General features: G+C 44.7%; 1 protein-coding gene across 1 annotated transcript in view; it reads left to right on the top strand.

Moving 5' to 3' along the window:
- SLC16A10 (solute carrier family 16 member 10) overlaps positions 1 to 16110 on the top strand; it is a 67051-nt gene that overhangs the window by 44637 nt on the left and 6304 nt on the right. The window contains exon 4 of the mRNA XM_054997294.1: positions 15335 to 15478. Coding sequence (XP_054853269.1) covers positions 15335 to 15478 — 144 coding nt within the window. The remainder of the gene's footprint in view (positions 1 to 15334; positions 15479 to 16110) is intronic.

The raw sequence follows: 16110 nt of genomic DNA on the forward strand, positions 1-16110 counted from the left end.
GGTCCTCCTGAATGCTCGTCGGCCATCCACTAGGCGCGCTTATGCAGCCAAGTGGCGCAGGTTTGAGCTCTGGGCACTTGCCGGAGGGGTGGTGCCTGACAGCAGTCCCTTGGGGGTTGTGTTCGAGTATTTGTGCCACTTGCGTGGCCTGGGTTTGAAGGTGTCCTCCCTCAAGGTCCACCTGGCAGCGATATCAGCTGCTCACACCCGTGTTGAGGGTGCTACGGTGTTTTCTCACCCACAATCCCGCCAGTTCCTTAAGGGCATGTACAATCTTTACCCACCTGTGTCGGCGCCAGTGCCTCAGTGGTCACTGTCCTTGGTGCTCTCACGTCTCATGTTGCCTCCATTTGAACCAATGGCTACCTGCCCCTTGGATATGCTATCCTACAAGGTGGCGTTCTTGGTGGCCGTCACATCGGCCAGAAGGGTCAGTGAGCTGTCTGCGCTGCGGTCTGACCCTCCCTTTCTTGTGTTTCATCCCAACAAGGTGGTCCTGCGTCCCTGCCTTGAGTTCCTGCCCAAGGTGGTGTCCGCCTTTCACCTCTCGCAGGATATCTCACTGCCTGCATTCTTTCCTCGACCCTCCTCTAAGGGGGAAAAGGCCCTCCATACCCTAGACTTGAAGAGGGCCCTAGCCTATTACCTGGATAGGACGAAGGGATTCCGCTCCAGTCCTCACCTGTTTGTATGTTTTGGGGCCAAGGACAAGGGTAACAGGGCTTCCTCACAGACCCTGTCTAGGTGGATTGTGGCGGCCATTAGCAGGGCCTATTCCCTGGCAGGGGTGGCTTGCTCGCTTCATGTCAGAGCCCACTCCACGCGGTCCCAAGCATCCTCTTCGGCACTCCTCAGGGGGGTGCCCCTGGTTAACATTTGTAAAGCAGCCACATGGTCCTCTGCAGACACCTTTGTCAGGCATTACGCCGTTGATGTCAATGCAGAGCAGGATGTATCTGTGGCCAAGGCTGTCTTACACTCCCTCTTTTCCTGAGGGAGTTTTGGTATGACTTTCTTGGCGTACCTGTTGGGTACCCTTGAGTGAAAGTGTGTATATATGTACCTGGGGGTGTGTATATATGTAAATATTGGGTATTTATGTGTCCTTACACAGTATCTTTACATAGATGTATATATGCATATCTATTTATTGTTGTTCTTGTTTGCTTAATAAAATTGTGTTGGACTTCACCCCCGCCTTCCTTATTGTGTGAAGCTTGGTACACTCCCATGTGTGGAGGCACAGAAGAACGAAGATGAAAACAGGGTTAACATACCTGTAACTTATGTTCATCGAGTTCTTCTGTGCTGACACACAACCCTCCCTCCTACCCCGCTGTGAACTCCAATGCACAATAATGTGATGGCTGTAATGGAAATTGGTGTTTTTAAGGTGTTATGGCTGACGTGTGTTGGTCAAGCGGCGGCAAGGGAGAACTGAGGGAAGGGGCCGTTGGTCGCTGGAGGATCACGTGACCGTTTGGGCGGGAAAACGGTCGCTGAGGCGCGCGACAAACGGCCCCTTCGGAGCCATGGAAGCTCTAGAAAATTCTCCGGCGGCTGGCCTGCGCCTGCGCAGTCCCCATGTGTGTCAGCACAGAAGAACTCGATGAACATAAGTTACAGGTATGTTAACCCTGTTTTACTGGCAATAATGGGCCATCTGATGAAGATACAAATTTGGGAAGAAAGTGCAATGCCAATCCTGTCTACGTATCTGTTTGAGCAGCACCATCAGGGGACCAGGAATCTTCAGCTATACTACCAAAGGGCTTATTCACCTGTATATCTTCTAATGCAATATAACAATTTGAAAGCAAGATTCATTAGCAATTTTGAAACTGCAGAATATAGTTTCCACATGTTATAATAAGAATTTCTGACTTCTATACAAAATAATAGCCTCTCTTTAAGAATGCATTTATGCTACCGGTAGTGTTTTCCCTATTCATAATATGGATCTGCGATCAGGGAATGATTCATATTGAGGCTGATGAATTCGTGTTAGTTTGATTGGATTCAGTATTATTTTGTGCTCTTTGTAGTATTGCAATACATCATTGCACATCTTTAGTGGCGGTTTCTTCTAACAATCCAATTCTATCTGTGTTTAATATAAAATAAGCTAAGTTGATTACGTTGGACCTTACTTCCAAATTTAGGAATAAGTCCTCTTTTTACTTTGACTTTTGTCAGGCATTCTTTTTTTTAAAAAACCTACAGATTTTTAAACTTGGATTTCATTTGATTGGAAGAGGCAAGATAAAATAGAACTACAGAGTTGCTATATTGAAACTGTAGTCCACATATTTTTAAAAATATAGATGAGGAAAATGTTGTGAGCTGAAATAATTTTAGAATAAAAAATCCAAGTGGTTTAAGTATTCCTTTCTTTATAACTTGATAACTTCATTAAACAAGACTCTAATGAGATATTACAATTTCTCCGCAAACAGGTGTTATTTCAAATGTGACTGAGTTCTAGGTTGTAATGCTAGATTTAGTTCACTCGCATTGCTAATTTTCTATTCAGTTTTTGAAGCAATGGATTTCTGTATCTTTTCTGCATTACTTGTCTTCTTGATTCCAAAAAATTAGCTGCTTTAAAAATTGTTCTTATTCTGTCTAAGGAACAGTTCTACTAGCTGACTGTAAAACATTACTATTTTGAGCATTTTTTCTGAGATACTCCAAATCATGATTATCAAAACACGTTTCCCATCATCTTCCTGACCCTTTTCTCTTCCCTTTCTATTTTTTGTCATCCATGCTGCCTTCCACATACTACTTTCGTGCAGAGTTAACACAATACCCGTGTATTACATTACCACTTTGATTTTTAGATTAATGTTCTCTATGGCACCAGATCTTCAGTGGCCTCTGTGTGCTTTTCTTGCTTTTCTAATCTTTACATTTATCTTCCTTCAGATCTCAACTTCTGCTGCAATTTGACTAAGGTTAGTGAAATCCTCCCCCGCCCCACCTGTACATGCTTCCATAACCTCTCTGCATATTTTATCCTTTCCTTGCACTTGTCAGCACTGACCTGGCAGTGCTTGTGGTTGGTTAGTCTGGCCCCTGCCATCTAACTGAAATATTCTGTACGTTCTGACAAAATGTCTGGAAACCATTGTGTCCACTGTACAGGGCTTCCTCCTTTTTCTTGTTCACCATGGAAGGCTGATAATGCATGGCAGAACTGGTTCATTTGTCATAATGACAAATTATCAGTTTACTGCTTATCCATTCTTACAATGCAATCCTATGAAGAGTTACACCAGTCTAAGCCCATGGAAGTCAATGGGCTTAGACTGGAGTAACTCTCCATAGGATTGCATTATTATTCTATTAGGAGATACTATTTTCTCAGAATTAGTATAGTACATTATAGAACAGCTAAAAGATAAGACATGAGAATTTAAAAATGAAATTGTGTAGTGAATGTATATAACCATGTATAGTTAGTGTTGGCTGACAGCTGTGCATATTTTTCTTGATTAATAATTTTTAATTTTTGTTCCAAGTAGGGTTGCCAACCCCCAGGTGGGGTGTTATGAGCCTGGGCCCAGTGAGGCCTAGTGGCTCTGGGGAAACTTGCACTAAAGTTACTGCAGTGCTTACATTTCCGAGGTTCACTTTGGCCCCTGTGATTGGGTAAGAGGGGATTCTGAGGGGAAAATTGCACCAATAGGAAAGTAGGGAAATGGTGTCTGAGAGAAGGGATAAAAGGCCTTACCACAGTGGGTGGGTGTTCACGCCTAGGGAGCAGAGCTGAGGAGAGGCTGCTGCAGACAGAGTGTTCCCTCATCCAGAAGGGATGAGACAATTGGAAGTCAGTCGCCAGGAGACAGTTAAGACAGTCTAGTCAGACTCATTAGGATGTGTTAGTTTGTTTATTCACCAACCTTTACTATTCTCTTTATTTTGCAAAGTTTGATCACCAGTTATTAACAAACCTTTTAAATAAAGTTCTTTATTATTCTGCCTGAGTCCTCGCACCTCATTCGGTCACATAATAAATCAAACCTACTGGGAAAGAGTAATCAGAAGGGGTCAGTTGGGTGCTCTGGGCCCCTCTGAGGAAACCTGTAGTAGAGTGGTGGCAGCTTATAGAGAACTTCCCTGGGCCTCAAGCCAGCAGCTGTGACATGGGGACTGAAGATCTGCATTTGTAACTAATATACAGACTAGAGAGATCAGTTCTCTTGGAGAACCTGGTTTATTTGGAAAAGGAACATTCTGTTCTACCCACCCAGGGCTCCATTCTCAACTTTCCAGAAATTTCCCAGTTTGGAGTTGGCAACCCTAGTTCCAAGCGTTTAAAGCAAGTTACAATGTGCCTCTGTCTCAGAACAGAGCAGTGATTTAATATTCAGTCTTCCATCTCCAAATAAAATTATTTAGCCACTATATTACTTTTCATGCCTATAATCCAGTTATTCATTCACTGGCTAGAGGAACAGAAGTTTAATATCTGCAACCCAATGTGAACGTCATAGATACACAAAGCATATAATCTGAATGGCAGTACAACGGGTACCACAAATAGAGTTTCTGAAGCTGCCTACTAAGTTGCTTGTAAAAACTGAAAGAACTTTGAGAACTGATGCTGAGGCTGTGGTCAGGAAGAAAAAGTGATACATCTGTGCACATGCAGAAATCTGATTTCCCAACAATGATTTTTAATAGTGATTGTACACTCAAAATGCTGTTTCACAATAATAATAATTTACAAAGAACAGCATTATTTTTTAAAAAATAGTATCAGAGATCTAAGGCTAGTCTTGAATAAAAAACGCCATTTTTATGTGAAGGGATTCTCCATGTTAGTCTCTAATTCTTCTACCTTGAAGTTTCTACTAATGCACTGTAAACATGTAATCCTAGTAGTTTATTTGTGGATTATTATTGCAAGCGTTTTATTCTTAAAATCCCCAGAAATAGTGATATGTTATGACCCTGTTCTTTTAAAAAGCATTTTTTAGTACTTGTGTTCAGCCTTCCAAAGCAATTACGTTAATATAGGACAAAATCAGCACTTTATTTGTAGTATGCTTTACATTTGGTATTTTTTTCTATGTTTAAAGATTGCATCATCTTTTCTCATTAATTGATCATGTGTGTTCTCATTCAAGCTTTCCCAATTCCATATAGGAATTAGGCGTACTCCTATTGATTCTTTTGGTAATTTATCTATCACAGAAAAGTATTTTATTCATGGGAGTGGTGCTTTCATCTACCATTGGTAATTATCTAACTGGAAGTACATTCCCCCAAGAGCCACTAAGTTATATCTCTGATGTAAATTATTACTAATGATAGTCGTAGATCAGACAGTAGCTGTGGCCACCCTCTCTTATAGGAATTAACAGATAAATCCACGGCGTTTGGTTGTATAAATAGATCTCCCTGCATCACAACAGTTAAAACTGATGTTACTTATAGGCGCTGTTGTAGTTTCTATGTGTATACTTTTGACAGAAGAGTTAATAACACTAGCAGTATACTGCTATCAACGACAGCATTTTGTAACAGCACATACCAGGCTGTGGGTCCAGTAACTAATCAAAGATGGCCAGGCATCTTCCTGATCCTTGCCAACTTACTTTTTTTTTTAGTATGTAGTTTTGAGAAAATTAGTACTGATCAGGTTTCATTCCAGTGTTGGTGTGAGCTCTTTGGACTAAGATAAATATCATAGAGCAACTTTAGGTTTTTTCTCCCCGTGGTACGTTTACATCCTTTTGGAACTTGAAAGTACATCCCAGGATCAGGTAGACTGGTCCCTTTCCTCGGAACAGATAAAGAGGGCATCCTCGGAACTGCCTGCAAAAAAGATGAAGGCAAAAATTAAACATTGCTAGAAGTCAGCGTCACCGGCCAGTAGTACCTTACTCCAATTACCAGCCTTGCCTCTACCCATTGTTTTGGAGGAGGACATCATGGAACCAACGCACACCCCATCTCCGCCTCCAACACGTCTGTTCGATGAAGAGACTGATTACTTACCTCAGGATGAATTACTGATCCCACCATCATCCTCGGATCCAGCACCGGTTCAGTTTGCTAGCCGTCTTGCAGCACCTCAACAGCCGTCATTATCGCAGTGAGCACAACTCTTGGCTCCTCCGGTACAATCCCGGAGCCGGCTTGGCCACCGGCTCCAGGAATGGGAGACGTGAGTAATTGGCAGGACTTCCTAAGTTGGTTTCAGTCAGCCCCAGTACTCCTTCCATTGCAGCTGTTGTGCTCAGTTCCGATGACTCTGGTTCCTGAATCTGTACCATATCCTTCGATTCTGACCCATTCAGCTCCAGTTCCGGTAGCTCCATCAACTTCACAGCAGGGACACCCATTGGTTCTGCAACAACAAACCCATCTTCCATTGCCTGATTTTTCAGAATCAGAAGAAGAAGAGATGGAATCCTATTCCGAGGTTGCTTTGGGTGTAGCCTCTGAGCCTTCCCCGTGGAGGCGGTAGGGGATTCTGGATCCTCTTCTCCTAGTGAGGATTACTGGCTTTTCATGGAACAAATGCTACGTATGGCCAGGGCATTAGAATTGTATGTCTCTTCATCAACTTCCAAACCAAAGAGTAAAATCTTGCAGGCTTTATATACTGATGCACCTGTATCAGTAGCCTTTCCACCAGTAGAAGATCTGCTAGATATTGCCCATTCTGTCTGGCAGACTCCAGCTTCTATCCCTGCAACTTCAAAGAAGATTGAAAAGTATTATAAATTGAACCAACAAGATTACCCTTTCTTGTTTAGCCACCCAACACCCATCTTCTCTAGTGGTGGAGGAAGTACAAGCCAGGTACAGACATGGCTCTCTTTCGGCACCGGCTGAAGGAAGGAAGTTTGATGTAGTAGCGTGGAAGGTTTATTGTTCTGCTGCTCTTAACTTTAGGATTGCCCATTATCAGACAATAATGGGTTCATACAATCTCTTATCTGTGGGAAAGACTTTCAGGTTTCGTACAGGACCTCCCAGATGGCCGAAGAGCCTTGGTGAAGTTGGTTCAAGAGGAGGCCACCAGGCTAGCAAAACAGCAAATGACAGTAGGCAAGCACGCTGCTGACTGTTCTGCAAGGTCTATGGCATCTACCATAGTTATGAGACATCATGCATGGCTGATATCAACTGCCCTTCTCAATAAAAAGAGTTGTATTGTATTGAGGACTTCCCTTTTGAAGGTGCACTACTGTTTGGAGAAAAAGCTGATGATTCATCTGATGAAAAATCATCAGACGGCTAAGTCGCCAGGTGTGATTATCCCACAGCATCAGCATCCGCTGAGAAACCACTTCCAAAGCATGCAGCCTTATCAACAGTGATCTGGAAGGTATCAATATCAACATTACCACCAACTTTATGGGCCACAGTCATACTCATCTTCCTATCAGCCTTCATTTAAAAGGGCGCCGAGATCTAGAGGAAAATGGAACCAAACTCATTCTCCCAAACCATCTACTCAGGGACAGAAACCTCTGTTCTGACTAGATCCCAAAGACTCTGCCTCCTCTGTCTTCTTCCTGGACAGATTGAGTCCTTTTGTCCCAAGCTGGGAATGTATTACCACAGACGCTTGGGTCCTGTCTATTGTTATAGTTGGTTATAAATTGTTTTTCTCAGAAACCCCTTCTCTGTCTCTACCATCCTTTGGTTCTGTGCTTTGTTCGCCTTCTCTAGTTGAAAATGTTTCTATGTTATTAGATAAAGGAGCTGTTCTAACCCTTATGGGTTTTTACCCAGATACTTCTTAATCAAAAAGGATGGAGGAACACACTCTATTCTTGATTTAAGGGGTTTGAATAAGTTCATTTGGTTTCAAAAGTTTTGTATGCTCACTTTATACACTGTATTTAAGTTATTGGAATCTAATGTGTGGTTTGCCATTATTGACTTAAAGGATGCCTATTTCCCCATAATCACTTCATCAAGATTACAGAAACTATCTGTGCTTTCTATGTGAATATGAGGTATTTGAATATACGGTTCTACTGTTTGGCCTATCATCAGCCCCACACGTGTTCACTAAGTGCATGGCTGTGGTAGTAACCTTACGTTTACATGGCTGCATTATATATCCTTACTTAGATGATTGGCTCTTAGTGGCAGACCCCACAGACTTACTTTGTGAACATATTCATATGACTGTGACAACTATTACTACTATGGGTCTGTTGGTTAATCTGGAGAAATCAATTCTCATCCCATCCAAAACTATTCAGTTTATTGGGGCTATTCTAGATTCTTCACAAGGCAGAGCATTCCTACCTCAAGACAAGGTAAAAAGATTGTAGACGTTGGCACGGTTTTTCATATCAGTCTGCATTATTAATACAGACTACTGGGCCTCATGGTATCAACCACTTGTGTGATTTTTTTTGCCATTGCAAAATTGGTTTCTGCGACATCACAATCTTACAACTACCAGTCAACAAGTTAAGTTATCAATTCCTAGGTCAATCCTTAGGTCATTACTTTGGTGGACTGATCCTAAAAATCTAACACAAGGATATCCCTTTGGGAGGCCCTTGTGCAGACGTCTTTATCACAACTGATGCCTCTAACATAGGTTGGGGTAGACACTGTGGCACTTCAGGGCACATGGCCTTTGGGTGAATCAAAGTTGCATATTAACGTCCTAGAGTTTAGAGCAATCTGTTACTCCTTTGCTTCTTTTGCAGGTTCTCTGCATGGCAGACAAGTCCAAATTCACACTGACAATACCACAGCATTATACTGCCTAAACAAGCAAGGGGGAATGGCATAGCTCACGCTTGCAGCCAAGGCCACAGCCCTGTGGGAGTGGGCTATCCAGAACAAAGCTATCCACATAGCTGGTGCGCAAAATACCAGGGGAGACGCACTTAGCAGGGTGTTTTATTCACAACGTGAATGGTCAGTGGAATGGAAATATCTCCATCCAGTTTTCCAATGATGGGGCTTTCCCCTAGTGGACCTGTTCACCACTCAAGCCAACTCAAAAGCCAAACAGTTCTGCTCCATGGCAGACATGGACTCATGCTCAATAGGGGATGCTTTTCGAATCCCTTGGGCACTGGGCCTGTTTTATGCTTTCCCACCAATGCCTTTAATAACCAGGGCGCTTTGCAGGATCCGTCATTTCTGCACACATTGCATTCTGGTTGCTCCTTTTTGGCCCTGGCAGGAGTGGTTCCCCTCCCTGCGGTTGATGGCTCAGGGCAGATACATTCATTTTCCCACAGCACCAGATCTATTGCACAGGGATCAGGTGTGCCATCACAACATCCCCAAACTGTGTCTTAATAGCCTGACTACTGAATCCACAGAACCAAGGTTTTCAGCAGATGTCCAGATTATCCTGAATGCTAGGAAGGCATCTACAAGGAAGTCCTACAATTGTAAATTTTATAACCTGGCTGGAACCATTAAAACTTTCTCCCTTTTCCTGCGCTTTGGCTTGTATCTTTGAGTACCTCTTGTTCTTACAGAGGCAAGGGTTGTCTGTTTCATCAGTCAAAGTGCATATGGCTGCAATATCAGACTTCCATGAAAGAACAGATGGGAAGACTGTGTTTTCTCACCACTTATCTTTTCCTTAAGGATATGTTGAAAATCTTTCCACCCAAGACTCCTCCAGTACCACAGAGGAGTCTACCTATGGCGTTTTCTCAACTGATGTTATCCTCTTTCGAACCAATGGCAATCTGTTTGTTATCTGCTTACATGGAAAGTAGCATTTTTAGTTGCAGTTACTTCGGCCAGGCATATAGGGGAAATTACTGCTTTCAGAGTTGATCCCCCCCTTCTTACAATTATTTGCAGAAAGGATGGTGTTACATACCAGCATTGAATTCTTGCCAAAGATTGTACCAAATTTCACTTACAGCAGAAAGTTACATTGCCTGTATTTTTCCCATCTCCCTCTACTGAGGCTGAACATACACTTCACAAGTTGGACGTTAAAAGAGCTTTTATTGTACTATTTACATAGAACAAATACCATCCGTAAAACTAAATTGTTTGTTTGTTATTCTGGCCATCAGGTGGGGCAATCTGCTTCCTCACAGATGGTTGTCTAGGTGGATTGTATCAACCATCAAAGTCTGCTATTGGAAGGCCGGTCTTCAGTGCCCTTTATTTATCAAAGCACATTCAACTAGAGCCCAAGCTTTATCTGATGCTTCTCAGTGTGAAGTTCCTTTGAAGAACATATGCCAAGCTGCTAATGGTCATCCGCTAATATGCCAAGCTGCTAATGGTCATCCGACCATTAGCATGCCAAGCTGCTAATGGTCATTCATAAGACATTATTCTGTGGACACAAATGCAGCAGTGGGAACAGCTGTTCTGCAGTCACTGTTCAGCTAATCACTCACACCCTCCTCCATTGGTGAGTAGCTCGTTATATTCCCAATGTGGGACTGCACAGAAGTACGATAATGAAAACAGGATTCCACCTACCTGTAACTGTTGTTCGTTGAGTGTCTTTTGTGCAGGCACACATTCCCTCCCTCCTACCCTGCTGTGAGTGTTATTTAAGTGATACATTTCTCTATCAGCTCAGGAAAACTCAGGGAATGTGAGGGGCACTCAGCCTAGTCACCCCGTTTCAGTGGGAAAGCCTCTGCGTGTGCACAGAAGAGACTGAGCGCCCCCATAGACACTTTAAAACTACAAAAATCTCTCTGCGGCTGGCCCGTGCATGCGCATTCCCAATATCAACCTGCACAGAAGATACTTGACGAACAACAGTTACAGGTAGATGCAACCCTGTTTTAAACTGGTATTGGGATAGTATTCACTGTGTCCGGGAATGGACCTCCCCTGCCTTCTTGCCGCCGCACCCCCTGGCCCCGCAGGCCCCGAAACTTACCTGGCCGCGGCGGGCGCAGCGGCGGATGGGCACGGCAACGACGGCCGGATTGGCGGCCAGGAAGGAAACCGTTGCTGCGCCGCCGCGGAGGCCGCGGCGGCAACAACCCGGGCAGGAGGGAGCGTCCCCGGGGAGACAAGCCAGCAGGCCGGATGGCCGCTGGGGCGGGCGGCCCCAACGCCGCGGCAGCGGCGGCAGAGGCGAGGCGGCGCAGCCGCGAGGCCTGCGCTCGAGAGGCCCAGCCCCGCCCGGTGCCGCGGGACAGGAAGGGGGCGGGAGCAGGGCCCGGCCGCAGCAGCCAACAGGCCAGCCCGCCCGCCTGTCAGGGAGAGGGGGGCTGGCGCCCAATGGCAGCCGGGAGGCGGGAGGAGGAAGCGCCTGGCCTCCCACCCAGGAAGGGCTGGAGCCAGGTGTTGCTGCCGGCATTAGGGCAGATAATGGGCCTCACCTGGGGCGCTGGCAATTGGAGAGTGGGGCGGGCCTGCCCCTAGCGAGGGAGGGGATAAAAGGGGTCAAAGGCTTCCTGGCCGAGGAGGAGAAGAAGCAGGGAGGCTGGTCTTGAGGCAAGGACTGTCCCTGAGCCCAGAGGCTGTGCTTGGCAGCCACACTGTGTGGTCTAACAGCCCTGGGTCATCTGAGGCTGCTTAAAAAGGGAGCCGAGACCCCTGGAGCCAGCTGACAGGCCACTTGCTTGGCCTAGGTAGAACGGCGACCCCAACCCCTGGACCCGCCGCCGGGAGAACCCACGGCCCCGCCACAACGGACCCAACGGACGCAGCACCCCCTGCTGACGGAGAACATCACACACTGGAATCCTAATTTTGTTGCAGTTCTCATTTTCTGATAATCACCCTGATTGCTAATGTAGGATATGACTAATATCATTGTAATGTATTGTCTTTTTTCATATGTATTTTCATTCCATTCAACTTCAACATATTCTTTTAAACCATCTAATTGATTGAATTGATGCTTTGCTTTTGTTTTTTATTTTAGTAACAAAGCCCGTTGTGGGAAAAATACAATGGGCTCTAGAAAGCAGGGGGCCAGCATGTGGCCATTGCCTCCTCTGTGATTGATCCCGGCTGGGTGAAGGCGGGGGGGGGGCAGACATTGCTGCCTGCTCTGTGCCTGATCCAGGCCAGATGAAGGGAGGCAGGCATTGCCTCCTACTTTGTGCCTCATCCCATCTGGGTGAAGGTGGGGGGTGGGGGGGCATTGCCACCTGCTCCGCTCCTGATCCCAGCCAGGTGAAGAGGAGTTGGACATTGCCTCCTGCTCCATGCCTGATCCTGGCCAGGTGAAGGCAGGGGGCAGGCATTGCCACCTTCTCCGCTTCTGATCACGGCTGGGTGAAGGCAGGGGGTGGCAAGCATTACCACCTGCTTCACGCCTGATCTTGGCTGCATGAAGAGGGGCAGGCATTGCCACCTGCTCTGTGTCTGATCCCAATGGGGTGAAGGGGGAGGCGGGCATTGCCACCTGCTCCATTCCCGATCTAGGCTGGGTAAAGGTAGGGTAGGGATTGCTACCTGCTTCACACCTGATCCCAGCTGGATGCAGTGGGGTGGGCATTGCCATCAGCTCCGCACCTGATCCCAGCTGGGTGAAGGCAGGGGGTGGGCATTGCCACTAACTCCGCTCCTGATCCCAGCTGGGTGAAGGCGAGGGGGCAGGCATTGCCACCTGCTCTGCTTCTGATCCCAGCTGAGTGAAGGTTGGGGTTGGCATTGTCACCTGCTCCACTCCTCTTCCGAGCTGGGTGAAGGTGGGGTGGGCATTGTTACCTGTTCTGCTTCTGATCCCAGCTGGGTGAAGGCGAGGGGGCAAGCATTGCCACCTGCTCCACTCCTGATCTCAGCTGGGTGAAGGCGGGGGGCGGGCATTGTCACCTGCTCCGCACCTGATTCCAGCCTGAGCTTCTTGCCACGGTGCGCTCTCTGTAGGGATGGGCTGTCTTGTCTGGGATTCCCTCCATGGCAGCGCCCTCTGGAGGTGCACCAGGGTAGGAAGTGAGTTGTTGGGAACATGGTTAGATTTTTCTATAGTAGGATATTTTTGTAGTATAGCATTTAGCCATGTTCTTATAATTCCATTTTTCTTTGTCTTTTATTGTGTGTCTTCTAGTAAATGCTAAGACCCAGCTCTGATGCAATGGAGATTTAGATTTTCCCTACCACATGAGCAGAAGGGGAGTAAGTGAAGAAATCCCTTTTAAGGGCTACCTGTCCTTAAAAGAGGAGCTTCTGTTGTGCTTGTGGGGAGGGAGCAGTTATACCTTACATGGGCAGAAACTACGGTTCCCATACCACAGTCCACTGCCTTTAAGGTGGGGTGGTCTCTTTGGTCTATGCTAGACATTTAAAGAGGGATGGGTCAGAGTGTGGTCAGCTTCTTTGCTGGCTAACCATAGCAGCCTCTACAGGCCAGATTGTGTACCCCTCTCCAATGAAGGCAATGATGTGTAGGGGTAAGCTCCCTGCATAATTGTAAAAGAAGGGTTTCTTTGAGGAGCTCAGGGAGCAAGTAACATAGCTCCTAAGAAGCTGGTGACAGTCATGAATAGTGAATTCTGCCACTTCTTGTCATGTAGACGATTCTCTTTCTCCTTAAAAGGCAGTCGGGAAATTTCACTGACAGCAGTTGGGTTGTCAATGGCACCTGTCAATGGCATCAGTGCTGTACCAGGACCTGAATAATCTGTAATCAATAAAGTAGTAGCCTGACTTTTATTTGCTCTGGTATATCTTTGTTTTCCTTCCTCTTCTGACTGATCTCCTCTCCAAGTGTGGTCCTGAATTTGGGCTTGGTATGCACTCATGCACCTTGTATCACCAAATAGATGATAGTTGTGTCAACTCTGTCAGTATTTATTGTTAACTAGACAGATGTGGAAAAGTAAGTTCTTGGACTAAATTCAGATCTAGCTCTCAGCTTCCCATTTAATAAGCAATGATCCTGAGATCAGAGTTGATTGTCAGTTCAGCATGGGTCAATGGTGAACATTCCTCAAATGTTGGCTTTGCTCCTGTAAGGTTCTGCCAGGTAGATCTCAATGACTTCACTGCATGAGTCCAGAACTGCTTGAGTTAAAGCTTTATTGATAATCTACTAGTTCAGCCATCCAGTACAGGTTCATTGCCAGGAATGAAGTTCTGCACCAAGCCTCAAGTCTAAATTGAATTCTAAGTAAGCCCAGTTCCCACCCTCCTTAGCTGCCAGCCTAGTCTAGGTTTCCACTTCCCATCCCCCAATACTATGGTGTATATGTAAGCAAAAGTAAATCAAAGCAACTAAGGATGAGGGCAAAGAGGATGTTTTAGAAAGTTCAGGAGTTCCAAGGTTATGTTTCCATGACAATGGTTCTTCTTCTCAGGAGACAGGCAGATAAGCTCAGGAGGGCCCCCCTCCTCTGTACACTTTCACAGGACAGGCAGGAGAGAGCCATAGCTGTCTCTAACATAAGAGCACAATGTCCATTAGAGTCCAGTCCTGGGCCCAAGTTCTTACACTTTCAGGTCAGGGGGTTGTCAAGCCCCTGAAGTATGGCAGGGAATGCCAAGACCCTGACAGCTCCCATTCTTGTACTTGAGACTTCAGTCTTACGTTTTTTCCTTTTGTCTACTCTTTCAAGAAGTAACAAATTTAATCTTTCAGTGGTATCTCTCCCTTTTTTACAGATTCATTAATATACTTCATGTTAAATTATTTTTACAACCGTGTTATTGTAATTGAATCTGGTAGGATTTGCTTATATTTGTAACTAATGTTAGTTCCTTGAATGAACAAACGAAAACATATTTTGCTAAGCTGTTACTTCCACATGGTAGCTTTGCTCTAGAGCAGGATTGTTTGGAGCATTCATATAACATTGCCCCCCACTATCTACTTTTCAGGTTTTCCTTGCTTTGCTGTGATAATTTCCAAACCTAATTTGATGAAATCTTTTTGGAAAGATTGCAGAGTGCCTTTGCTCACTGTGTGGGCAGGAAGATGCACATTTTTGAAGTTCCTGCTCACATCACTGCCATTTGCATTGATTCAGCCTCTGTGGCTGCCATTCCCCTCCCCTTGCACCCAGAGAGCTTTTAAAAAATTGGCTATTGCACTAGAGCATAATAATGATCTGTTGCCCTGATCTACTAGTTCCTTAAAAAAACAAAAGGTCAATCTCTAACACCTTTTTGTTGTGGAGGTATACAATATATATAATTTCATTCTCTGTAGTGTAAATGGCCAAAGACTGACTTTTAAAAAGTGCAAGCTAGAAATTTAGAGGAACTGGTAATTCAGGGCAATAGATTAATGTTGTTTTGCTCCAACAATCTAGCAATTACTGATTTTTTGGAAAAAACCTTGCTGTGGGGGTGAGGTGAAAGTAAAGCTGACAGTGGTGTATACCTTCTGTATGATTGTGCTAGGCAGGACTTCTTGTTGAAGTAACTCTTTTCTGTTTCTGAACAGCTGAAACATGTGAAAGAACGGATTGGTGAAGATGTTCAAGATGAAACTCTTCTACTTTGCCTTGGTTTTACTTCAGGAGCTGGTCGATTGATCTTTGGAAGAATTGCAGATTATGTTCCAGGTGCAAAAAAGATTTATCTACAGGTACAACTATTTCACAATTGCCTTAATAAATGGAAGAATACAGTAGAGACCTAAGTTCTGTTTGTGAGCTCTTCCTCTCTACATCTGAATATGATTATACAAAATGCTGTATGTGCATGTCGTTCTCAGAGATTCCAAGCATTATTACACAGTTTACCTGAAATAGCCTGGTTATGCCTTCCCTCTCTTACAGTAGCAAGATTAGATGAGCACTGGGTCAGGATTTTTTCTATTGTGTCACCAAGACTTTTGGAACCTAGAGTAATCCACCTGGTGCCAAACCTGTTTTTAAAGTATTAGGCAAAGATATTTTTATTTTTCCTAAGCAATATATTTAAAATGTTTTACTTCTTTTGTCATGAAATGGGATCCTTAGTTTTTGCAAGTACGTGCGCTGCTCTGTCTTACCTTACCTGTTGTTTCGATGTTTTTACTCCTCACTGTAAACTACAATATTGCCCTGTTTCATCTTGCCCTGTTGCTGTAAGATAGCAGAAAAGTTAGCAGGCTGTAAATTGGAATACTGATTTTTTTCTTTCCTTTTTCTTTGCAGTTTATTTATATAGGCATTAAACTATACTTTTTCACTATTGAAGACTCAAAGCAATTTACAAAATAAATGCAAAAATACT

The sequence above is a fragment of the Eublepharis macularius genome, chromosome 1, assembly GCF_028583425.1.
Source record: "Eublepharis macularius isolate TG4126 chromosome 1, MPM_Emac_v1.0, whole genome shotgun sequence".
Lineage (NCBI taxonomy): Eukaryota > Metazoa > Chordata > Lepidosauria > Squamata > Eublepharidae > Eublepharis > Eublepharis macularius.